The sequence below is a fragment of the Notolabrus celidotus genome, chromosome 9 (assembly GCF_009762535.1).
Source record: "Notolabrus celidotus isolate fNotCel1 chromosome 9, fNotCel1.pri, whole genome shotgun sequence".
Taxonomy (NCBI): Eukaryota; Metazoa; Chordata; class Actinopteri; order Labriformes; family Labridae; genus Notolabrus; species Notolabrus celidotus.
The window spans coordinates 33,199,405-33,224,804 of record NC_048280.1 but is presented as its reverse complement, the minus strand read 5'-3'; the positions used below and the strand labels follow the sequence as shown (position 1 = coordinate 33,224,804).

The 25,400-nt window shown below is 39.3% G+C and overlaps 2 protein-coding genes across 6 annotated transcripts; one reads left to right on the top strand and one right to left on the bottom strand.

Moving 5' to 3' along the window:
• Positions 1 to 1,826: 1,826 nt before the first annotated feature.
• Positions 1,827 to 9,884, bottom strand: fgf17 (fibroblast growth factor 17). Of its 3 annotated transcripts, none has more exons than XM_034691007.1 (5): positions 9,240 to 9,884; positions 9,108 to 9,144; positions 8,692 to 8,869; positions 5,904 to 6,010; positions 1,827 to 2,304 (listed from the first exon to the last, which is right to left on the bottom strand). In XM_034691007.1, exons 1-5 carry the CDS (start codon positions 9,269 to 9,271, stop codon positions 2,014 to 2,016), a joined length of 645 nt encoding a protein of 214 aa, XP_034546898.1. In that variant the 5' UTR covers positions 9,272 to 9,884; the 3' UTR covers positions 1,827 to 2,013. The 3 variants fall into 3 exon arrangements, with proteins under 3 accessions (XP_034546898.1, XP_034546899.1, XP_034546900.1); XM_034691008.1 differs by having other exon boundaries at positions 8,692 to 8,839; positions 9,240 to 9,881; XM_034691009.1 differs by having other exon boundaries at positions 8,692 to 8,836; positions 9,240 to 9,881.
• A 2,877-nt stretch (positions 9,885 to 12,761) lies between these two features.
• On the top strand, positions 12,762 to 24,971 carry LOC117818241 (uncharacterized protein DKFZp434B061-like). 3 transcript variants are annotated; one of them, XR_004632330.1, is made up of 9 exons: positions 12,762 to 12,947; positions 15,328 to 15,398; positions 16,706 to 16,923; positions 17,019 to 17,112; positions 20,509 to 21,388; positions 22,468 to 22,627; positions 23,171 to 23,378; positions 24,068 to 24,099; positions 24,287 to 24,971. XR_004632330.1 is itself a non-coding variant. In XM_034691005.1 (7 exons), the coding sequence occupies exons 3-7, from the start codon at positions 16,707 to 16,709 to the stop codon at positions 23,353 to 23,355; spliced, it is 1,536 nt and encodes a 511-aa protein (XP_034546896.1). In that variant the 5' UTR covers positions 12,763 to 12,947; positions 15,328 to 15,398; position 16,706; the 3' UTR covers positions 23,356 to 23,986. The 3 variants fall into 3 exon arrangements, 2 of the variants coding, with proteins under 2 accessions (XP_034546896.1, XP_034546897.1); XM_034691005.1 differs by lacking the exons at positions 24,068 to 24,099; positions 24,287 to 24,971 and having other exon boundaries at positions 12,763 to 12,947; positions 23,171 to 23,986; XM_034691006.1 differs by lacking the exons at positions 24,068 to 24,099; positions 24,287 to 24,971 and having other exon boundaries at positions 12,763 to 12,947; positions 14,674 to 15,398; positions 23,171 to 23,986.
• The last annotated feature ends 429 nt before the right edge of the window (positions 24,972 to 25,400 follow it).

Sequence of the window (25,400 nt, the reverse complement as noted above, 5' to 3'; positions counted from 1 at the left end):
TGATCTGCTGTTAGTAGTTATTGAACATGAATAATCCCTGCTATCTAAGTTACTGCAAAAACTACAAATGTTGTGCAGCATAAGTTTGACATCATCATGGACTGACTTTGTATGAGCTCTCACGATCACCAGAAGAGTTGGTGAAAGGCTCTTCTTGTAAACTCTTACAGGGCCTTTAATGTAGGTGTTGCAACTTTTCAGTAGTGTAAACTAAAATGTATTCTTTTATTAGATTGAAATTGCAGTTTTAGCCTCATTTGAGCTCTTTCATTTATCCCAAGTTGAATTAAAAATGTGCCATTTATCTGATTTCAGTTAAAGTAGTCTGCTGCAATTAAATCAGCTGCAGCACGTACACACTGTGAGTGCTATTTCACTGCTCTAAGACATTTTACACAAGTTTTTTTGCATTATTTTGCTCATATATAACTGGAGGTATTTCCCATTAATGTTTCAAATATACACTACCAGTCAAAAGTTTGGAAACACCTTCTCATTCAAGGGTTTGTATTTATTTTAATTATTTCAAACACTGTAGATTAATACTAAAGACATAAAAAATATGAAAGAACATATTTTATTTTATTTATTTATTTATTTTATTATTTTATTTTATCATATTATATTATATTATTAGTATGATACCGCATTATATTACATTAAATTATATGAGCTATATTATTATTATTATTATTATTATAATTCATTACAACTGACCATGTTACTATTATATTGTACTTTTTTCTATTCTCTTTGTCTGCATACACAGACATATGACATAGCCAAATACACTACCAGTCAAAATTTTGGAAACACCTTCTCATTCAAGGGTTTGTATTTATTCTAATTATTGTAAACACTGTAGATTAATACTGAAGACATCAAAACTATGAAAGAACATATATGGAATTATTTAATGAACAAAAAAAGTGTTAAACAAAGCAGAATATGTTTTAGATTTTAGATTCTGTAAAGTAGCCCCCTTTTTCCTTCATGACAGCTTTGCAAACTCTTGGTATTCTCTCAGTCTGCTTCATGAAGTGGTCTCCTGGAATGGTTTCTAATGAACATGAGCCTTGTCAAGAGTTCATTTGTAGAATGACTTGCCTTCTTAATGTGTTTGAGACCATCAGTTGTGTTGTTCAGAGGTAGGGTTAGTACACAATGGATAGTCCTATTTGACTACTGTTGTAATCCAGATTATGGCAAAACCAGGTTATTTCATAGTTTTGATGTCTTCAGTATTAATCTACAATGTTGAAAATAATTGAAATAAATAAAAAAACATTGAATGAGAAGGTGTGTCCAAACTTTTGACTGGTAGTGTGCAGTAGAAGAAAAACTGAGGGAAGGAACCTGCAAACTGATTTCTGCAAGCCATATCTCTCAAATGCATCATGAAACAATCATGACCATCTCTTCGGGTTGTTATGCGACTGAAATGTTAATTAATACTCTAGTTAAGAGATACTATTTGGCAACATCCTCGCAATGAATAAAAATAGTAATTTACCTGGATAATTTCTAGGTGTAAATGTTGAGTTTTCACCCAGAACATGGTCCACACATCTGAAAACTTAATTTAATAGAGAAGCCCGCCATGATTTAAAGCTCGATGGAACTTCCTGGTTGATGATAACACTTAAATGTTGTGCTTATTGTCACCAGAGTTTCACTTCTGCAGCACTGTAAGCCCTCTTTAAACTCTGTAAATGTTGAATTCACTTTAATTAAAGGTAATGAAGTGTTGAGTTTGTCATGCAGTTGTTTGTTCTTCACCTCCCTCATCACAGCCTCCCTCCAGTCAACACATACACACAGGACGATTAAATATAACCCATCTTCTTTTACTCTCTTTCAGTATTTACACATGAGCATTTTACAACAATATTACTTTAGATTTATGGCTTTTTAACCATCTTTTACCTATATCAAAAATATACAAAAATAAAACTGCATCTGTTTCTTCCACGTCTCACAGCTCTGTCATCAGTCCTTTGCTGTTTCTGTGTGTTAGGAAGAGGTACGTGATTTCCTGTTCCGCTTCGCACGACGTGTGGACGGAAATCTGATGAACTCAAAGTGTTTGCTTTGGTCCGTGTTGGGGAAGGGAGGCGGGCCCGTGTGCAGCCTCTTGATGAAGTGGACCTCTCTCTGGTTCTCCCTCGTCCTCGAGGCTTTGATGGGCCTCCCTTTCCGGGTGAAAGCCACATACCAGCCCTCATACTTGGCATTCTGAAAGGCTGTGTAATTGTTTTCCAGAACTTTCTCTGTGAAGATACAGTCCCTGCTCCGGCCGTTGGGCTGCACATGGAGACACAAGAGATTTCTTTGGTTAGTACAGAAGGAAACATGCGTTACAGTTCAAGAAAACACGAAACAAACAGGTTTCTATCTATTTATATATCCTGCTTAAACTGTGTATTTCAGACAAAGTGCCACAGAAATGGGGAGGGTCAAGGGTTCAGAAAAGAGTATATTCTCCAGTTTATGTTGTTATGTTGTTCATAAAAATACCATAGACTGTATAAAATATGGACGTAGTATCTGTGACGTCACCCATCTGTTTCTGAAGCACTGTTTTGAGGCCAATCGGTGGCGGCAGCCATATTGCTGCTGTCGAGCGAGTGTGACGTAAAGAGGCGGGCTTTGAGCCTCCTAGCTAACAGCTACAGTGTTCCTGCCTGTCAATCAAATCAGCTGTGCCTCTCATTGGAAGACTTGTGATCTCAATGTCTTTGAAATTGACGTGTTAGAATACAAATCCCCCCCCTCCCGTACAGAGTGTGTGCCGATGGAGAAAAGAGCTATCCAGACTACACTTGTTTTTTGTACCAGGCTGCAAACATGTTTATTTCTGCTGTAAAGATTGGCTTTTTTGAATTGGTGTGTATGTGGTATCCGGTACTTCTGGAGCCAGCCTCAAGCGGATCCTTGATGAACTGCAGTTTTTAGCACTTCCACATTGGACTCATATTTTTAGACCAGAGGTTGCCGCTTGAAAATGACCAATCTTGGCAAAAAAATCACAGATCACTAAAATGGAGAGCATGAGTTCCTTTAACATATGTGCTCCTAACAGTTTCGAGAAATGATCAGGAGCTCTGTCCCTGAGAGTCTCAGGGTTACTCATTAACACAGTTCCCTCACATCTCTAGGTCTTTCGAGGGACAACAGGATCAGGTCGGGACGTGAGGTCAAAACGCATTCTGCAACAGTTTAATGTTTACGATCTGATGGCAGACAAAGCTACAGAGGTCTACACTATGATGACTGCGCATGAATGAAGAGATGAGAGACGTCTTCACTGTTCTCGTCTAGAAAATTATTCTCCTTTTCTAACCACAGACCTTTTTATTCATCTCATCACTCACTCACTTGAGGTTAATTTTCCTGAATGCTTCCTGCTGTGCTCACTCTGACTTCCTGTGGACATTTTACTAGAAACAGGAAAAGTCAGTGTGAAAAATCAGCTGTGTGTGTTCAGACATAGAGCTCACCCTAAAAATCTCAGAGGGTATTCAGGAGTTTTTTGCACATGTGAATAAAGCTTACATTGCACCGGTGTGACTACGTAAGTTACCCATAAGGCTACTTGTTAATGTATTTCTATATTGTCTACTATTTTCAGTGCAGACCAGTGTCTAGTCAGCTGTGTTACTCCGATTTATGTCCTGCAGACGATATAAAAAGGGTTAAAAACTTCAGGGCCGGTGCACCCTCTACTGGACAAACTTTGTCATGACACCCTTTCTTAATCACATGAACCACTGTTGGCTGCATTGGGGGGGAAAAAAAGTCAGTTCTGCTCTCCATCAAACAGCTGTTTTACCAAATCTATTCATCTCAATTCAACAAACTGACAAAGTTTTTTATACCACCAGAGGAATCTGCAGCTTTTATACACGGAAAACAAGATGTTAATTTGAGTTACGAGGAATACAGCACACCCGTATTCCAAAATTTTGACAATGACTAATGTTTGCAATCATTACAAATTCTTGAAACGCAGAAACAAAAACACGTTGACGCCCTCTATGTCCTGTCTGACATCAAGCTTTGAAGTTTCTTCTTCCTCTCACAAAACAACCGTCATGGATTTGTTAACTTCCAATATCTCGGTTAGGTCTCAGACAAGATCCAAGTTCAGCTGCTATAAGAACAAAACCCCTTTATTGTATTCTCTCTCACACACTGCTGCTGTTTCTTGTTGCCATCTTTAAATTGACGATTGGTTTTTCCTCCTAAAAAACAACCTGATGTCACCGTGATGACAAACAGATTTATGACTCCTCATGTCAGCCACATCTGTGAATCCTTCTTTTCCATTTCCATGGAGGAAGTTAGAGCGTTGACTTATGACCAAACACGCAGGCAGTGCATGATGGGAGGGAACTTTCCCCTCATCGCTATCAGCCAATCAGACTGAGCGACCATCAGTCAGTGCTCTGAGGATTCCTTGTTTCCAGCACATCATGTCCTGGGATGACGGACGAGTAATGAGAAGACAATGACAGTGGAGTGAAGGCTCGGTGTGGGAGCTGCCCTGTTTGTTTTAGTGGACGTGAGATCTGATAAAGAGAGGGCGTGTGCAGGCTCACACACTGAAGAGCCGTGTTTCTTTCCAGTGTCATGAAAGTCTTTTTCTCACTCCTTGAGCTGACATGGTTTTAAACACCTGTCTCAACTGTTAAATCAGAGACAGGAGCCCTGAGAGCCACATGGGGAATGTGTTCACTTCTTTAAATCTGAATAGATACGTTTGGTCTTCTTTTTTTATAACTTGAGACCTTTATGAAGAGAACTCATTCATTTAAATATCATGTGTTAAACAAAAAAAAGGTTCCAGCAGGTGGAAAACAGCTGAACGCTTCTTCATGTTTCTTTAACAGATTCAAAATGAGCATATTAAGCAACTTAAAAGGTCAATCTAATAGTTAAATTTAAATTATGTGAAGGATGGATGTATATTCAGTATTTGGGAAACAGCGTGTGTGGTTTTGTTTTTTTGTTTACTTGTCACTTCTTATATGTTTGTTTAACGGTGTCTTTTTTTTTGTTTACCCTCTGTCTTTGTCAACATACTATGTCTATGTTACACATGTGAGTGTATGTTCATGTAAGATGGATTTTTTTAATGTCTTGTCTTAAAATATATAAGAACTGTTGAACACAAAATGAGCATTTTAAAAATAAATCTGGTCATTTTCTTCTGATTTTGTTATTGTAATACTCACTTTGGCCACAAGGGGGTGAAATGCACAACTACCCCAAGTCCTGAGAAAGGATTCCAGGCTTCATCTTTTTTAACATTATTTATCCAGCCTGTCCAAACACAACTTTTACTAAGTTTATAATTCAAAAAGCTGTTAAAAATTAAGAAATAAAGAATTTCTTTATAAAAATGTCAGAATTTTTATCTTAAACTCAAATAACACATCTCTTTTTTGTTATTCTTTAACTGTAAATGTGCTTTAAACACAACTTTATACAAATTTTACAAATTAAACAGCCATAAAAAAACGAAGAAAGAAAGAATTAGTTTTAAAAAGTGTCAGAATTTTGATCTCAAACTCAAATAACACATCTCTTTTTTGTTATGCTTTAACATTGAATGTGCATTAAACACAACTTTCCCAAAAGTAACACAGATAAATAAAAGTCTAGCACTTTAGAAGTCCAACTTTATTCTTAAATTGTCCTTCAGATTATAACAGATTTATATTTCTTACCTGACTCTCAGAGCTCCCGTACTGATCAGGTCGGACTTACATTCTTTCTGTTCATTTAAGTTTACTCTTAGAGTCTCCTGCCTTGCGAAAACCTTTCTATGTAAGCTAAATGTATCTGCAACCTCTTTTTTAGTCTCACACAAATTAAATAAAGGAATGTTTTTAATGTACCTTTCCAACCAGTTTCCCTTTCCGGTTCATGCAGAGGTAGCGTCCACTCTCTGCTCCTCTTATCCTCACTCGACTGCCGAACGTGTCCGTCTCCACGAAGAGGCGAGCTGCGAGGAAAAAACAAGAGAGAAGAGGGTCAAAAAGCTGAAGGAAGACGGAACTCTGAGACATCCAACACATACTCATCACTGACTGTGTTAAGGTGTTTTTGAAATGTTGAGCTCAGACCTTCATCACAACATTTACACTCAAATTTTAGCTTCATCACACATCGTCAGATAAAAACAGAACATGATGTCATTGGATTTTTGTATTAAAGCTCATCTGCATTTGATACAGTGATGTCTACTTGAATACTCCTCCTGGCTCCTTTACTGTTATGACTTCTTCTTGTCCACAGGCTGTTTCATTTAAATTGTTCTGAGTATTTTTTTATTAGGATGCTCTGTTTATAGTTGATTTGTTTTTAAAGGAGTTTGCATGTCTTTTTTTTTTTTTTTTTTGCAGATGCATTTAAAAATGGCAAATAAGCTGAATCTTGAATCTTAAAATCTACGTCTGCACAAAACAGTCTGTCGACATATTTCAAAATCAAGTTTTCAAGTCAAGTCAAACTTTATTTATATAGCACATTTTAAAACAAAGTGCTGTACAAGCTTAGAAACACAATCAATAAAAACAAATAGTTAAAATAATTTAAAAGAGTAGATATCAAAAAATGTCACGATCTCCCCTGAAACTGCAGACAGATGTTACAAACTGTGGGCTTCATGAGGTAAACCTCTTGACATTAACCCTCTAACACCAAATGATTACCCAAACGTTATCACTTCACACTAAAGAGCAGAATAAACATCCTCAATTGAATTTGTCATGCAGTTAAATGATGCTTATTGGCATCACAACAGCTTTGTGTATTGGAGCTCAGGAGACAAAGACCTTGTCCTAATCAGCCGTTAGTTTGCCAGACAATGTCTTCATGGATGCAGCAGGGAGTGAATTAACATACAGGTCTGAGAGCAGCTCTCAGAGGGAGGGATGAGCGGGCTGCAGGTTAAAGGGATGGAGCGGCCTGAGGACGCTTGAGCCCAGCAGGAGCTGAGAGGTTAGAATGATTTTCACTTAATCCCTCTAATAAATACCTTCACGTGTTAATCTACTGTGCAGCTAAAAAATGAAAAAGGTTGACTCAGATTTTACATGAAGACAAATAAAGAGGATAATTCCTTGTTTGATTTAGCCTAAAAAAATGTAGTTTATTTGCATATTACATCTCTTCTGATCCACGTTCACAAAACTCATCATCTTTTTTGGGGTAAAGCTCAAACTTCAAACTTTAAATCAACACAGATTTTTTTTAATTATCCATAAATTGCACGCAAAAAATACCCATACATTCATATTATTTGAGTTGGGCTTATGAAAGTGTTAAAAAAGTTACACTATCAATATTTAATCAACACTTTACATTAAAGTATTGTTGAGGTACATTTTGGACACATGCAGACCTAGATATTCTGAGTCCTTAACTTTATGAGGATATAATTGAATTAACTATTTTGTTCTTATGATGTTGGGATCTTTGTCTGCAGCTGAATCACATCACATTATTTCAGTTTACTGAGAAATCCTGAGTCATGATCGTGCTTTAACTTCCTGCTGACACATCTACATACACATGAATTAAAACTCTTAACTTTCTTTCATTTAAATATTATTCATGATGGTACATTTTCTTGTATTACTTCAATATATCCACTTATTGTAGACCATCTTTTTATGAAGAGTTGTGGACATAGCTACCATTGTTGGTGCTGTAATGCGTTTATGTTGGCATGCTGTGATCACAGCGCCCTCTATGGGTTGTATAAATAAGGACGTCATGCACTCTACTGCTACCATGTCTGTCAGACTTCAATGAGACAAAGTCCTGATACATGTCGGTTCACATGATCGTTTCGGCCTCCTTGTTTTTAGTCTGCACTGCTTTATATCGAGGAAAATGTAAATATGTAATAAAGTGAGCATCAGAGGAATTGATTCTTAATCTACTCAGAGAAATAAATTCTACAATCTGCTACTGTCAATCACAACAGCTCTGCTGCAACACAATGCAGATTTTTTTTTACATACATAAAAGCTTAGAACCAACTTTTAGCAATGGGGGAAAACAAAGAACAATTAAAATACTAAATTAATTGAAATGTACAAAAAAAAGTGCGTGCTTAAAGTTAATGAACACATTTTCACAACAGCACAGCAGGTTTGTGAATAAAGTCATGTTCTGAAATGATTGTATCTGGACTTCAACGCCTTTAATTTACTGTTGCTTTGACATTCAGTTAAATTGTGCTCTAATATTCTACTTTTCAGACTAAGTTTTACATAATTGGACACTTTTTTTTTTACCTGAAGAAGAGCAAAAACATGTCCTTCCAAAGTCCGAGGATTGCAAAATAAAAGCGGCAACATGAGAGGAGATTAAAAGTGTTTCTACTGGTTTAATAATTTGGCAGTCAGGGAGTTTTCAGAGGTTTGGAGGATTTCATAAGATTAAATGTTGAATTTTTCTTCTTATTCTTTAAAGATCAGTAGTTGCGCCATATGCAAGAAAATAAATAAATAAATAATAGATCTGAGGCATGTCCAAACATGTTGGAGTTCAATATCCCTCTGTGTCGTTTGTAGGACGGTCAGTCCAGAACAAGATGATCGAGCCTCTTTGTGAGGCGCAACTGCTGGATGTAAAGGAGCACAGATAAGTAGGAATCAGCGGGTTAGCTCTTACCGTACATGTTTCCGTCCTCAGCTGTGGCCGTCACCCTCTTGCCCTGAATCTGGACGTGTTTCCCGCTGGTGCGGCTGTAGAGCTGGTACACCCTGACCTGTCTGCGGCTCAGCTGGTCCGTCACTGCGCCCTGCGTCCTCACATACTGCTTAAAATTAGGAGACGGGTGATTCTCCCCCTTTTTTTATGCAAAGGGAAAAATGAAATGTATAATTTTTTTCTTTCTAATCTGGAAATTTGGGATCAAGACACAAACTGAGAGCCGATTTCATAACAGGTTATGAGTGGAGTTTGCCCCTAAAACTTTTAAACAGACAGACTTAATAATAGGCGCTGTGTTATTCCAGCTTTTGTGTCTAGTCCTACTTTTAAAACACTCCTATGATACTGAAGTAAGGAAAGTTGTGTGCGCTTACCTGAGCATGGCACCACAGCACGAAAAAATGAAACGATCTGCAGGAGTGAACAATAAATGCATCATGAGTTGTCAGTTAAAGAAGTCATATATACAAATGATATTTTCATATTCATGTAATCAGTCTCCTTACATGTAAATACAGCGCTGGTTTATTCCATACATCCTCTTTTTTATTTCATCCGATCAGATAAATCCCAGAAGGATGCGGTAAATAAATCCAGCGGAGCTCCCACAGTGTCGCATATGCTCCCCTGACCTGTCCATCCACACCAGGAGAGTCTCTAAAGGAACTTATATCCCCTCACTTTGGTTAAAAACCTGATCCAGCTGATTGATGAGAGGTGAACACATATTCAGGAGATCCGCGCTGCAGTGCGTAAAAATCAGATCCATCCTGATCTCTTAAAAAAAAAGCTGTTTTAGATTTTCTCCCACATCTCCGGGTGTAAACTGAGAGGATCCCCGGCTCCGTGAGGGTCTGATGGGTTTAGTCCAGGTTTTGAAAAGCCCTCTGTGTCCTCGGGATCAGGCTGCTCACTGGTTAAATGTAGAAAGAAAGAGTCCCCTCCCTGAAATGTGCAGCCTGTGGTGGGTGGGCACAGGAACACGACCCCTAATGATGATTTAACAGGGAGAGGCCGATGTGTGATAGAACACTTCAATCACTTCATTTCAGATGAGCCAAACGACAAATTAATAAATCTAAAAAGATAAAGTAAGAAGAAAAGTTTAAGGTCACTCAAGAACTGTTCCTGCGTCTGAGCGTAACGTCGATCATTACTGCAGCATTGTATTTAAAGGTCAGATGCTTAATGGCACCTTATGGGTGTGGCAATTAGGTGTTAAAGAGACCTCCACCCCCCTTCCCCCTCACGTCCCTTTTATCTTATGTTAACTGGTCACACTTCCAGCTCATGTTAAAGGAGGCCGAAACAAATCATACAGACAAAAGGCCTGTTTCATCTCCACATTAGAAGCAATCAACATCCTGAAGATGAGCAGGAGACCGTCTTTCCTCTTTCTCTGACAACATTTAATTAACACAGAGGAGGAAAAAAAAGAGTACTTGTTTAGATGTGTCTGTTCTTTGGTATCTGCTGAGTTCAGATGAATCATGGTCTTATTTTGAGACATATAGGGGTCATTGGGACATTGGGGTCATTTAAAAACAACACATGTATGATTCAATGAGAATGCAGCCTGGAGCTGGCACCGAGGCAGACCCAGCCAGCATGTCAATGTAGGCCCCATGTGGGTTACAGTTGGGTTACATGGGTAAGGGGTGGGCATGGGCTTCAACTGGGAATAATGTGTGGGTCCCATATGGATTATGTAGTATAGGACCCACATGGGAAGCCTGTGTGGGCTGACCATGCAGGACCCATACAGAGCCTATGTGGGTCATGTAGGCATAGTCTAGACCTGGGCAGAATTATCTGGGACCCATATAGTTTAACACATATCGGCCCCACATGGGCAGCCTGTGTGGGCTGCCCAAGTGAGGCCAATATGTAGCCTATGTGGGTTCAGCAGACATAGGCTAGAACTGGGTATTATTAGATGGGACCTATATGGGTTTAGTTATATGGGTCCCAAATCACAAGCCCTCATGGGCTGCCCATTCAAGACCCATACAGAGCCTATGTGGGTCATGTAGGCATAGGCTAGAACTGGGCAGAATTATCTGGGACCCATATGGGTGAAGGTATATGGGTCCCAAATCACAAGCCCTCATGGGCTGCCCATTCGAGACCCATGCAGAGCCTATGTGGCTTAAGCTGACATAGGCTAGAACTTGGTTTCAGTACATGGGACCCATATGAGTTTAGTTATATGGGTCCCAAATCACAAGCCCTCATGGGCTGCCCATTCGAGACCCATACAGGCCTATGTGGCTTAAGCTGACATAGGCTAGAAACTTGGTTTCAGTACATGGGACCCATATGAGTTTAGTTATATGGGTCCCAAATCACAAGCCCTCATGGGCTGCCCATTCGAGACCCATACAGAGCCTATGTGGGTTAAGCAGACATCGGGTAGAACTGGGTAACATTACATGGGACCTATATGGGTTAAGTGATACGGGTCCCAAATCACAAGCCCTCATGGGCTGCGCATTCAAGACCCATACAGAGCCTATGTAGCTTAAGCAGACATAGGGTAGAACTGGGTATCATTACATGGGACCCATATGGGCTTAGTTATATGGTCCCAAATCACAAGCCCTCATGGGCTGCCTATGTGGGTTAAGCAGACAAATTGCAAGCAAATTAATGGGACCAAAAAGATAGTTTAAAGACTGTGGCATCAGTCTGCAACATAACAAAATTAAAAATATGCTAAGCGAGTCTGAATAGTTTCTTAATAAACTGTACAAAAAAACTCTCACTTTTTGAATGCCCATGATCCTTTTCCTTTATCTTCCTTAGGGTTGACAAATGTAGTGAAAAGTAGATTTCTGAATTAAAAAATACTTGAGTAAAACAATAAAGACTAATTTGGAACATTATAAATACAAGTATATGACCACTTCTTCTCCCCGGGCACTTCCCTGTCTCTCTCAACTGGACTGTGTGTGCCTGAAGGTCAGATAATCCCTGCTATATCTTATCTTAGACAGACAGACAGACAGACAGACAGACAGACAGACAGACAGACAGACAGACAGACAGACAGACAGACAGACAGACAGACAGACAGACAGACAGACCACAAAGTGTATGAAGACCAAATTGGAGAAAAATAAAAAGATAAATATTTTTCTTAAAATCTTTGATTACTTGTATTTCTTTAATTCACTCTATATGATTTTTTTTTAAGGAAAAGAGTGCTTTAACTTTGTGCTTTAATTACTTATTTGCATAAACTTTATTTCTTATCTGCTTACACAAACATTTCAATTAATTGAAGTTTTTAAATTCAAGTAAATTGAAGTTAAGTTATTAAGATACATTTATTGTAAGTAAATACATTTCTTGATGACCTAGATACATTTTTTTATTTTCCAGAAATGTATACCTTTTAAAAAAAATAATAGTCCAATATTTTATTCTTTCTTCTAAAGTATAGGTTTCAGTATCAGTATCAGTTTACTAACATCAAAAGATACCCAAATTGTATGAAATTTAAAAAAAATAAGAAAAAAGAAAGAAAAGAGACAGAAAAGAAAAGTATTGCCTATTTCTACATCCTACATGTGAAGCACTTAAAAGTATTCCTCCATTTCACTAAGTAGTGCCAGACCGAAACCTTTTGTGTGGTGAAATGTCATCACGTCTGGTGAAGGTGATGGAGGGGAGGCTGTGTATTGTGGCTACATCTGGGAGAAATCGGATCAGCCCATCCGAGCTGAGGCATCTGATTTTTCTCAATGCCTACATAATGTTTGCTTGAGTTTGGTTTTGGTTCTGTTCTATGGATATGTTTGCGTTTTTTTGTTAATTTATGCAATAAAAAAGTTTGATTAAAATACTAAACAAAAGTAAGAATGCTTTTGTAACAGAATAAATTCACAAAATTAGGCAATTTTAAGGCTTCTCATAAAAAAAAAACTGTATGTAAAAGGGTTTTCAAAACAAACTGTTAGTTTTTGCAAAGTTACAATATACGGCTACAAAAGATCCGACGAAAAAGTCGGCTCTTCTTTGTGAGCCAAATCAAAAGAGCCGGCTCTCTGAAAAGAGCCGCACTTCCCATCACTACTAGTTTGGTCCATGGTTTGGTCACACAGGCCTGACAACCCTGGCGGATGGATAATTTTGAAAAGACGCATTTCAGCGCGAATCTTGGCATCTACCTCATTCTTCCCTTTTCGTTTGCAGAGATATCCTTGCAAAAGGTAAGACAAATTGTTAAACTATTTTGAACAACTGGTTTTCCCGTATTATGGTCCATGTTATCGTTGCTTGATTTATGTGTGACATTAAGTTTATTATGTTCAGGAGGATCGGAGTTAGATGTGGCATGGTAAGCTAGCTGGCTGAACAGTCTGGCCTTACAGGTGGTGCAGCTAGCAGGTAACATTAGCCACGTAGACCGCGCGGGTTTTTGTAAAGTTGAGAGGATAATGTAATTGAGATAACGACACTATTTCTTGTTTAGTTCCAAATGAGTATCTGAAATAAAGATGAGATGAGGGACGGGTGGTTGACTCCATAGCTTGATTAACGCACGTCGGTGCCAAGGGCAAGATGCCTATTGAGAGGCTGATTCTGGTCTGTAGGTGTCTGACAGTGGGCTATAGCTGCTGGAGTGGTGCAGCGGGAAAGTGTTATTCAAAGGCTGTGCAGAAATTAAAGGCTGTCTGCGCTAAATCTGTCCGTGGAAATAGATTTCCACAGCAGATATCCTCGTTATAACAAGACTGACCTAGCAACGCATGTTTGTATTCATTTGTGCTGTGAAATTACACAGATGCACGATGTTGATATAAAGCCCAAAACCCACAGGATCCGTGCTGGGTGCGTTCCGTCAGCATCCCGTCCCGGCTCTGCCAGGCAGCGCTCGTCGTTGCGCAGATGCCCGCTGGAAGTGTGTTTGCAGCGTAGAAGCAGCGTAGCGCATCCCATGGCAGCTGGGCTCAGTATACAGAAAACAACATACAACAGGTTGATTTGCCTTTCTGTGATCTATTTCCTGCTAAATTTTGATATTATTCTGTGACCGTTGTGCTTCTACTGTATGTGAACAAGCAACAGTGTTTTTAAAATTTCGTTTTTCCAGGTTTATTCCTGTTTAGTAATGTAAACTATGTTCTACTTTACCTGTACCTTCAGACAGAGTTAACAGCTTTAAGTCCTGTTATGGTTGACATGGATCAGGGATAGACCATGGGGTTGTTCTATGTTAATGATAAATCCATAACCAGGGAGTATTTCTCATCTGCCTTAACTAATTAACAGTCAGGAGTCCACATATGGTGTTTTATTTTGGAATTCACCGGATGACATGGGCCTCTTCCACGCTTGACTTCCTGTCTGATGCTGTCTGCTCTGTGGAAGCATCAAAGATAGACTCAGGGTGATGCTGTATTGATTAGAATGGGAACGTCTTTACTGCGTAGCATGCAACGTTGACAGAGCGCACTCAACATCCTGTGGGTAAAAAAATAAAAATAAATTTATATATATATGTGCGTGTGTGTGTATATATATATATATATATATATATATATATATATATAAAAAGAAAGAAAGAAAAAATACATAAAAATAGGACTCAAAAATTTAATATAAGGTGGAAATAAATACAATAATATAAAAATACAATAAATATCAATAAATAGATAAATAAAAGGGCTCTGCGCTCATATTTATTTATTTGCTGAAGACACTGTCAGCATGAAATGCAGGGAGGCGGTCCGAAGTGTGTCTTGGGTTGATCAGCATGTGAGTGCAGAGATCTACTTTGCATGAAGTCATGAAAGTCTGCCCTGTGTAGGCTCACATCAGCCTGGTCTGTCCACGATGAATGCTAAACTAAATGAATGCTTAAGTTTTGTGAATATGATGCCTTAGAACTGTTCATTCTCTTCATTAACTAGTTGTTAATCTATTTTGTTTCAGATCCAAAAATGGATTACCACAGTAGCTCGCGGACTAAACGGAGACGAATTAAAGCAAGAGTTGCGGAGCACTTGCGGATGTTCGAACATTATGGTCTCAAAAATAGTGTCTCATCAAATCCAGGCCATGTCATCGAACCAGAAAGCCATATTCAAATGGAAGTGTTGGATTTGCAGGATTTTCAATATGAAAGTGACCAAGAACCGGATTATGACATGTTATCCAGTGACAGCAATGAAGAATTTGATTCTGAGGGTTGCATTGAAGAAACTGACCCTTGCACTGATGTCAAAAGGAAGTTGGCTGATTGGGCAGCAAGTCGCAACATTTCACACAGTGCCCTGTCAGAACTACTACAAATTTTAGTGCAGTGCGGCCTGGATCTTCCCAAAGATCCAAGGACTCTTTTATCAACTTCAAAAACATGTGAAGTCAAAGACATTGGAGATGGGTGTTATCATCATTTTGGGATATCAAATGCTCTAACTACATTGCTATCACAGCAATCTCAACCTTCAGTTGAGTCTCTAACTCTTCGTGTCAACATTGATGGATTGCCCCTCTTCCGAAGCTCAAAAATGGAGTTATGGCCTATTTTGGCCAAAGTCAAAGAAATTCCAGGATGTAATGTTATTATCATTGGTCTGTATGCAGGTCCTACAAAGCCTAATTCTGTTGAGGAATACCTGAAGGACTTCATCCAGGACCTGAAGCATGTAACTCAGGTGGGTTTACATTACAATGGAATACATTACAAGATTGCACTTCCTGATGCCTTTATCTGTGATGCCCCTGCCCGTGCCTTCTTAAAACGTACCAAGGGTCATTCAGGTTACAGCTCCTGTGAACGCTGTACCGAGCATGGAGTTCGAACAGAGAACAGGGTTGTATTTCCAGATCTGGCTGCACCACTGAGAACAGATGAACAGTTTGAACATATGGCAGATGAGGAACATCATCATGGTGTTTCACCCCTACAAGAGCTAGGCATGGGAATGGTGTCATGCTTTGTTCTTGACTACATGCATCTAGTTTGCCTAGGAAATGTGCGAAAACTTGTGAGTCTGTGGATCAAAGGACCATTACGGTGTAGGGTTTCTGCAGCCACCATTGCAGTTATCTCCAGCCACTTAAAAATAATCAGAGGACATCTGCCGAGGAATTTTGCTCGAAAACCACGGTCACTCATGGAATACAGTCAGTGGAAGGCCACAGAATTCAGACAGTTTCTGTTGTACACAGGCCCCGTGGTTCTTAAAGGACGTTTACCTCCAAGACTATACAAGAACTTTATGTTGCTGTCTGTAGCAATAAGAATTCTTCTTAGCCCAGCTTTGTGTAGCAAATACTGTGATTATGCGGACAAACTATTGAAATGTTATGTGACCAATTTTGCAAAGATTTATGGAACAGAGCACATTGTGTACAACACCCACTCTTTAATTCATCTGGCTGATGATGCAAGGAAGTTTGGTCCCCTAGACAATGTTTCATGTTTTCCTTTCGAAAATTATCTGGGAACATTAAAGAGGCTGGTAAGAAGACCACAAAACCCTGTCCAACAAGTTGTTCGACGCTTAGGTGAAAAACCCAGCTGTCCTCAAGGAAAGATCAAGGAAATGAGGAACAAGCCTCAACCACCACATGCATGTGGTCCAACTCTCTCAAACTTTCCTTCTTGTATACAGTACAAAAGGTACATATACGAGGGAAACATTATATCTTGCTCTCAAGGCAACAACTGCTTTGATGTTGAGGCCAAAGTTGCTGTTGTGAAGAACATTGTGGAGTCTGCAGCATCTGGAGAAGTGTATGCTGTGTGCCAGTTTTACGAGCGACAAGGATGCTTTTACAATTATCCTATTGACGTTTCTTGTATGGGGATCAGAAAGGTGACACAGCTCACTGACAGGCTTCATGGCGTGCTTCTGACTGACTTGACAAAAAAACTGATACTGCTTCCTGTTCAAGATGAAAAAGTGGCTTTTCCCCAGTTACACGACTGTTGATCTACCTAATATTAACTTTGCAGCATGCCCCTCTTCAGCATTGTGGAGTTCAGAGAGGAAGTGTCAAGTGAAGGAAGGGCTCTTGTGGATATTATTCCATCATGTTGGTTCACTGATGAGGACAAGACGGACTGTTTTTGGCCAGCAGGCCACAATCTTAATATCACCAAGGCAGTGAAACAGCGGCAAAGACCAGATGCTTCATGGGGGACATACAGTGTGCGTGCACTTGGACATGCAGGTAAAGAAAAGGGTTTTTTGGTTGTGGATGGCAGGGGGTAGGTGTAACAATTTAGCTGTAACCATATGTTTTGTTTTGTTTTTGTCACTTGACAGACACATATGAGGATGCTCGACGCAAGCTTGCACGAGCAGAGGCTACTTCTGATCTTCAAACAGACAACGATGTACCAAAGAAGAGACAAAGAAGGTAAGTGTACTTAAACACATCAAGTAAAGCACTAGAACTAAATGTCTGTCTAAGAAACTATATTCTCAGAGGCTTATACATTTTTGAGTACACCCCAGGTTCAATAGTCCTATTTATTTTGTAAGGATAGGAAGATTCCAAGACTGATTCCTTTACCTGAGCTTTGGGTATGGTATCTTCTAGTGGTGTAAAGGTAGGACTTCATACTGTACCAATTTGGTGCAGGTCTCTCGATACGGTACAGACATGTACCGAATAGGTACATGTTGAACAAAGCTCATACACAGATGGAAAACCAGAGAACAACTCACTGTCACACTGTCCTGGCAACCACACTGTTCAGGGTTCAGTTCAGAAGTGGTACAGTTCTATACATGCGTACTCAGACCTTTTTAGGGGGGGTCAGGGGCATGGTCCCCTGTAAGAAAATTTAGTACATTTAAAAGTAATAACATCAATCTTTTGAGAGTGAAATTAAAGGGCTAAACCTATGAAACAAATTTGTGCTCTAATTTTGAATGGTTTCCTGGTCTGACCTGAAAGATTTTAATGATACAAGCCTTAAAAAGCTGTGATTAATATCAGAAAGCTTTATTTAGCCTTTAATGCATGTTCAAGTTTGTATCCATAATAACAGACTCATTGTCTGCTTAAGTCTTTTGACCTGCATGACCATCTCTGATTTTAACTGAAACAAATTTCCACCAAAAAATTGTCTGTCACACCCTTTATTCCCGTTTATGCTGGGATTGTGTTTAAATCTGTTATTGCATTATTTATTAACTATTATATTATTCACATACTATTACTATAGATAATTTATTATAAGTAATACTTAATTTAATTTCTGGGTTAAGTTCACATTATACATGGATCAAAATTTTGTTTTTCCTCTTTGCCTAATATATGTATTTTTAAAGATAAATTTGAGTGTAAATGAATCCCAAAGTCAAAGCTGACTCCGCCCACTTACATTTTTGAAAAATACACACAAAATTAGCAATTTGGTACTGAGAGGAGGGAGGGGGAAAAGGACAGGTATTTTCAGATGAGATGGGAGTGACAGTGATGTCCCCTTGCCAGAAAGTGACAAATGGGGCTTTTCCATTACACAATGCTGCTCAGCCTGACTGCAGCCCAGCCCAGCAGAGGATTTTCTTTTTCATGTATGGCAGCATGGTTCGAAATAACTGGGCCTGATGTGAAAACGCCCTAAGTTGGACTGAAATTAAACTAAATGTTTTGAAAGAAGACATTGATTAAACTGAACTGAAGAGCATGAAAAAGACTTTTTGAGCAAAAAAGGATTTTAATTTATTTTGTCATTGTGAAATAATTTAATCTATGTTCATTTATTTTGTTGAAATTTTCATACAATTTTGAATAACCTTATCCAAGTCTCCTTGGTATGAATATTTATCAAATTTGTTCTTCCTCTTTTAGATTCTAAAGTTTTCTGAGTTAAATTAACCTTATTATTTCTAATGTTTGTTATGAGTTTATCCTGAACTAAAGTTGAAAGGTTAACTTGTGCTACATGACCTTGAGCACAATTGAACATGATGGGTCCCTGTCGACCCAGAAGTTTACGTTCTGCAGTGATAGCACCCCAGACCTGACTATCCTCCATACTTCATAGGTCCCTTCACCTTAGTTCCCTCTTCTCTTCACCCACACACTGGGTGCGTCTCAAAGCTCTTATCTTCCATCCTCGCATCGTTCACTCGCGTCTTAGCCCCGCCCACCAGAGATGCAAGGAAATGAAACGAGAGGAGAGAGGAAACGAGGAGATTTGTATTAAGAGAAATGAGACGTCCTTTCCTCCGGAGCGTCAAGTGAAGCGACGTCGGTTTGTGATGACGGCTCTAACAGCTGTTTGTGTCTGCACACATGTTCACTGTAATAACTCTGATCAATATAAACAGTAACAGAGCTCTGTCTCTGTGTTTACCTGTTTAACACACACCTGCACATGAAGAGAATCAGCTCTCTGTTTATTCTGTCCTGAAGCATCACGGATCGATTCACCGGTAAAATGCCTCATTATTAAATTATTTATTATTTTAAGAGAAAATATAAACCATGCACCTCTTTTCAAACCCCGTGCTCATTAATGATCAGCCTGATATGAACCTTTATTAACATGACGGGAAATATAACAAGTGTTTTTACTAACAGACAAACTTTACTGTCAGACTTTAATTCTCTTCATGAAGAAAACCAGAACAAACGGGGAAACTAACAGGAGAAATAACTGACCATGAATATATCTATTCTATCTATGATATTAGATGTTATGTCTCTATTTAATCAGACAGTGAATCTGAAATAAACAATCAGATATAAAACTCAGGAGTGATCCTGTTATTTTGATTTTATGTTCAGTATTTCGTGTTTGAAACTCACATCAAACACTTTTTAATCTCAGCTCATCACACACAGACGGATGTTTATGATCTGTTTCAGGGCACCCTTAGTGACTGTTTTAAGGTCCATCTTTTCATTATTATTAAACTCAGCTGAAGTTAAGTTTCAGTTAAGTCCGAGCCGCTGCAGCGTCCAATCAGTGAGAGGTATTTGTTAAGGGGGCGTGTCTGTCAGAGAAAAGACTTCCGTGAAGTCTGCTCCCGTGTCTCCTCGATTATCCCTCCTCCGATCAGTCTCCTCCGTCCTCACTCCTCTCTCCTCCAGCAGCGTTAGGAGCTTTGGGACGCAATTTAAAATGGCGGGTCAGTAACTACTTCCGGTTTGGCAGAGGAGAGAGGAGACTGCAGTTAAGAGCTTTGAGACGCACCCACTGTCCCTGCTTAGCCTGGGTCACAGCCTTAGTGCACCTTACTACCTCCTTCTGTCTATGTACCAGCTCCACTACCAGCCTCCTTCTACCTTTGGGACATGCTTTGTTCCATGCTGGTTGGCCTGAGCTTCCTCCCTGGGAGTCCAGACTCATCAGTAATTTCTAATCTTTCCTCTCCATATTTTCTAAATTGCTCCACCTGTTTACTATTATTAAGGTCCTCAATGTACCATCAGACAAAGACAATGAATTATAACAATTCAACTGATTCCTAAGTTATCAATGCAGCTGACAAAGAATAATCTGCCTTTTATTTATTTGGCATAAGACTTTTAAGACTCATACTTGTGGATAACACCGATAACACCAAGTGAAACGCCTATCAGATACAAATTGACCACATTTTCTTACTATAACCTGACTTTGTTCAGCTGTGTACTTTGATGCTGCGAGTTAATTAGTATTGTTAATTCAACAAATGGGAACAAAAACAGATGGGATGGAATGCAATGCAGTATTTGCATTATGTTAATGTATGTACGCCTAGCACTGTCTTGATAACATTTGAGTAACTTCTCTTTACTTTTATCTTAATGTAGGCGATCCATGAGAGCCCCACCCCTTGAATCAAGTGAAGAGGAATCCGATACATGTGGTGACGATGAAGTGCCTCCCTCTCCTCCCATTGAATTTGGTAGCCATTTTAAAGCATATAAGCCAATTGTAAGTGCGAGAGTAACCAGTCACGATGCTTACTCAGGAAGCACTAGTACACCATACAGAGTAAATGACTATAGTTCCACCCCGACTCTGCAAAGCCCCAGTGCCACCCCGACTCTGCAAAGCCCCAGTGCTACCCCGACTCTGCAAAGCCCCAGTGCTACCCCGACTCTGAGAAGCCCCAGTGCTACCCCGACTCTGAGAAGCCCCAGTGCCACCCCGACTCTGAGAAGCCCCAGTGCTACCCCGACTCTGAGAAGCCCCAGTGCTACCCCGACTCTGAGAAGCCCCAGTGCTACCCCGACTCTGAGAAGCCCCAGTGCCACCCCAACTCTGAGAAGTCCCAGTGCCACCCCGAGTCTGAGAAGCCCCAGTGCCACTCCAACTCTGAGAAGTCCGAGTGCCACTCCAACTCTGAGAAGCCCGAGTGCCACTCCAACTCTGAGAAGCCCGAGTGCCACTCCAACTCTGAGAAGCCCGAGTGCCACCTCATGTGTGAGCAGTGCCAGTAGCGCCTCCTCAAGTCTTAACAGTGCCAGTAGCCTTGGAGAAGCCATGTGTATAACATTGCTAACTTTACTTGAGGAAGTGAAGGACACACAGAGAGTGCATAGCAAAATGCTTAACACTTTGCTGAAGCAAAGAGAGGCTTCGACGTTGTCAGAACCACCACAGGGAGCAGTGTTTCCGTTAACAACTATTGATGATGTCCAGGCCATGAACGAGAAGCTGTCAGACTTGGAGTTCATGTCAAGGGTTGTAAGTTCAAGTCTCATTAACTTTTTACTGTATTTGCACTTGCTTCTTGTCAGTCACTTGTCAGTAACTCATCTATCAGCTGCTGGTTGCACGTATCATCTATCACAGTGGTTCCCAACCTTTTTTCCTTGGAGCCCCCCCTCCCCGATTTTATTTTATTTATTTTTTGAATAAATTACACACAAAAAAATTAAAAATTGCAGGTGCATTTAGAATTTTTTTATAATTTAATTTAATGAGATCAAAATATTTCAATGTTAATTTTATTTTCTGTATAGCGCCAGATCAAAGCACAAGTAATTTAAGGTTACCTCTCTTATAGATCAGGGCTATACTTTGTTCTTTTGTTTAACAGACTAAATAGCCTTATGTTATTTATCTTATTTACATGACTTATCTACATCGTTGTGCGTTCATATTTTCCTCTGCTCTCTGTATCGCGCACAACAGAGTTCAGCCCCGATGCGCACACAGAAACACAAAAACGTGCATGCACACACACACACACACACACACACACACACACAGACAGATGAGCACACTCCGTTTAGTGGATATAGAGTCAAGAAAATAATTTCACATCCAGCACAAGAAATGCAGAAAAAGATCTCTCGGTGAAACGACAACAGTGTCCGACAAGTCTGTCCTCATCGTTTATGATGTTGCTTGTGCTGTCATGGTCACAGAGTTTCAGAATTTACAGAGATGTGGTTACTAAATAGCGTCATATTTTATGTGGACAAAATTTGGACAAAAATATATTTCTAAATGGGTTTATTAATATTTTATCTATTAATTGTGCTATTATGATTTTTTTTTTTAATCTAACGTACAAATATAACAACCTCATAGCCTCAGATCATTCAAAGTCTGCCTTTTTCTTTTTCATGACATTCTTTCTTTTTTTTTTTTTTACTAAACCTGTATCCCATGGAGAGGAAGACAGAGAGGCATGGGGAAATGAGGATTTGGGGGGCATAGACAGAGGGTAATAAAGAAGAATTATGAAATGGTAGTATCATCCAACTGTTCAGTAACCATAGAATTTATTTTCTGTAACTTTCATTATGTATTCTCAGGTTGCCATGGTTGGAGAAATTGGAGGTTCTTCGATAGATGACGCAACCCGAAGAATGATGGCGTTTATAATGTCACCTGACCTGGCACTGCAATACAACCTCTTTGGACGTCATGGGAAGAAACCCTTCAGGGAGCTACGTCTATTTGATCTTGTTTACGGTAGTTCTCTTTAAAATTAAGTATCTAATAGGATGGACACTTTATGTCCAAGGTTTGAAAAATGATTTAAATGTTAGGTTAAAAGTTTATATTCAAAATTTAATTGGCTTTCAGACTCCAGATATTGATTTTATAAATGCATTTGGCCATGTAAATTGGTTTGCTGTGTGATCAAGCAACTTGACCAAATTCAGTACTCTGTACAAGATTAGGTCCTTACAATGCTGATTTTGACAGCTATTAAAAATGTAGGTGGCTTTCACAATAGAGGCCTGGTCAGTTTATATCAAATGCATTTTTTTTCATGGATTTAATGACTTGAATGCATTGAATTAAACTTATAAAAATCCAAAATACAGGGCTTTATAGACTACCCTATGATGTCATTGTGATTTCAAATGGTAGTTATTGTATTTCATATTATGATGCATGTCAATTTTTAGTTGCCTTGAGTCTATTGCTCTGATTATCTAAGAGAAAATAGATAATTAATTGTTTGTCTGTCAGAATTACTAGGTTGATACTTTTTTCATTTATTTCTAGGAGCACTGAAGAAGAACATCCTTACAAAGGACATAAACCACAAGGATGCGGAGAAGGCTTTCTCAAAATGGTTTACAGGAGCTCGGGACAGAGGGGGCAAGCGGGCCGTCAGAGCACAGAGGGAGTTCAACAGAAGGGGTGAAACACAGGCTCTTCAGTCTCAAGATGAGACACAAATCCAATAGAGGTCAACGATCTGGTACTGGAGGTAAAAGTCTATATACGGACAATTGTTTGTATACGGATTTAAAAAAATGTCAGTTGAGGGTTTGATTGGCAAATTTATTTTCAAAAACTAGAGCTAAAAAAAAGTGGGTGGGCAGCGTTGTGACTGTCCTCCTGTGTGAAGATTTGTGTGGGTTTTTTTGTTCAAAGTTGGCAATGTTCGTTTTCTGTTCAACCTTGTCACTCTTTTGTACCATCTGTTCTCAACATATGCAGTTTGTGCATTCACTAGTTACAGTGGGGTAGTTTAACTCAGACGGTGATGATGACACTGACTCATAGTCCGCAAGTTGTTCTGCCTATATAGCCCAAAACCTCTTATTCACACTGTTTTAAGTCAAACCAAAGCTCTACAAGGTTGAAATTTATACTTTTTTTAAAAGAACAGTGAAGACCTAACTATGGTAAAAGTAGTTAAAAATAGTTCCCATGCCTGCCATTGTGGTTTCTGTTATGTATTCCATGATATTTTGAGCAGTAAAGCGAAAGCAGCCATTTGCAATGCTTACAATGCCCAATGTTTATGCAGTAAAATGGCTAGTTTTTCATGATGGGACAGTTTATATTAAATTCAAGTTTGTTTTAAACACATCTGTGTGTCATAGTTTTCTTGTGAATTTTAGCACCGTTTTTTTTAAAGTGCATTATTTTACATTTTTGCCATTGTTTCAGGCTAGGAATCTGCTGACCTGCACCTGATGCAGGTAGTGCTGAAAATTCTCATACAAACCAACTTTCTAGTCTGTACAAATATCTTTAGTTTTACACAAAAGTACAAAAAATGGGTATCTGTTACTGAATACTGACTTAATTAACATGAATTTGTATTGAAAAGAAAATCTTGTACTTAGCATTTTATGACCTGACTTAAATATTTTCTTTGGTGTTTAGGGACCCACATGTAGAGCAGTATGGGAAACCCTAGCCAAATCAACATGGAACCCATTTTGAAACTCTGTTGGCCCCCTCCTTGAGGCTCAGTGAGATCTTTATTTCCAGGCAGTATTTGGGGCCTATATGGGTCTTATATCAATTGCCCAGATAGGCCCCATGTAGAGCTCGGTTAGATCGCAGTTGAGGCCCGTATAGACAATCCTAGGTGGGGCCTCCGTGAAACCTGCAGAGAAACCCACTTAGAACCTATTTTTCAACCCACTTGAGCCCCACACAAGGCCCAGTGAGATATTTGTTCAGGCAGAGATGGGCCCTCTATGATTCCCATATGAATTGCACTGATAGGTCCCATGTCAAGCCCAAGTAGATCCCACTTTAGACCCATATGGGCGATTTAAAGGTGGGGCCTCTATGGAACCTGCGGACAAACCCACTCTATACCCATATTTGCAGCCCACTTGGGCACCACGCAAGGTCCAGTGAGATATTCCTTCAGATAGAGATGGGGCCTATATGGGACCCATATGAAATGCCCAGAGAGGCCCCATGTAAAGCCCGGATAGATTCCACTTGAAGCCCATATGGGCAATTACAGGTGGGGCTTCTATGGAACCCGCGGACAAACCCACTTGGGACCCTTATTTGCAGCCCACATATAATCTATCTGGGGCCCACATGGAAATGCTGGCTGGGGACTTATATTGTAAATATTAAAGGCTAACAAACTAAGAGAGATCACAACAGGAGTCACATCTCTTTACAAACTTCTAACCAATCATGTTCAACAAAAACCTCTCTTAATGGAAGAAGTCACTATGACTACATGACACAGTTTACAGCGTTTATTTTAAATATACACCATTTAGATAAATATTTGATCCATACTGAAAAGTAAGGGATGGCATAAAGTAAGCTGCTGGTTATGAAAAGTGGAATCCATACTTCAATGATACAAGACCCTGGGGTTAAGTGTAGAAATGCATATTTAAAATATCTGTTACAGTTTTCACACATAAAAAGAGGGAGAATTACATTTAAGGAATGGGAAGTGAGCCATAGGAGAGATTATCAAGACAAAGATGTAAAAGAGAGTCTCAAAACGGCTCATTAT

Coding starts and splice junctions, on each gene's coding strand:
- fgf17 (XM_034691007.1), bottom strand. CDS start 9,271: ATGTATGGAATAAACCAGCGCTGTATTTACAT. Junction 6,011..8,691: donor TGAGGACGGAAACATGTACG/GTAAGAGCTAAC, acceptor TTTTCCTCGCAG/CTCGCCTCTTCGTGGAGACG. Junction 2,305..5,903: donor AAGGGAAACTGGTTGGAAAG/GTACATTAAAAA, acceptor CTCCATGTGCAG/CCCAACGGCCGGAGCAGGGA.
- LOC117818241 (XM_034691005.1), top strand. CDS start 16,707: ATGCCCCTCTTCAGCATTGTGGAGTTCAGAGAGGAAGTGTCAAGTGAA. Junction 16,924..17,018: donor GCGTGCACTTGGACATGCAG/GTAAAGAAAAGG, acceptor GTCACTTGACAG/ACACATATGAGGATGCTCGA. Junction 21,389..22,467: donor TGGAGTTCATGTCAAGGGTT/GTAAGTTCAAGT, acceptor ATGTATTCTCAG/GTTGCCATGGTTGGAGAAAT.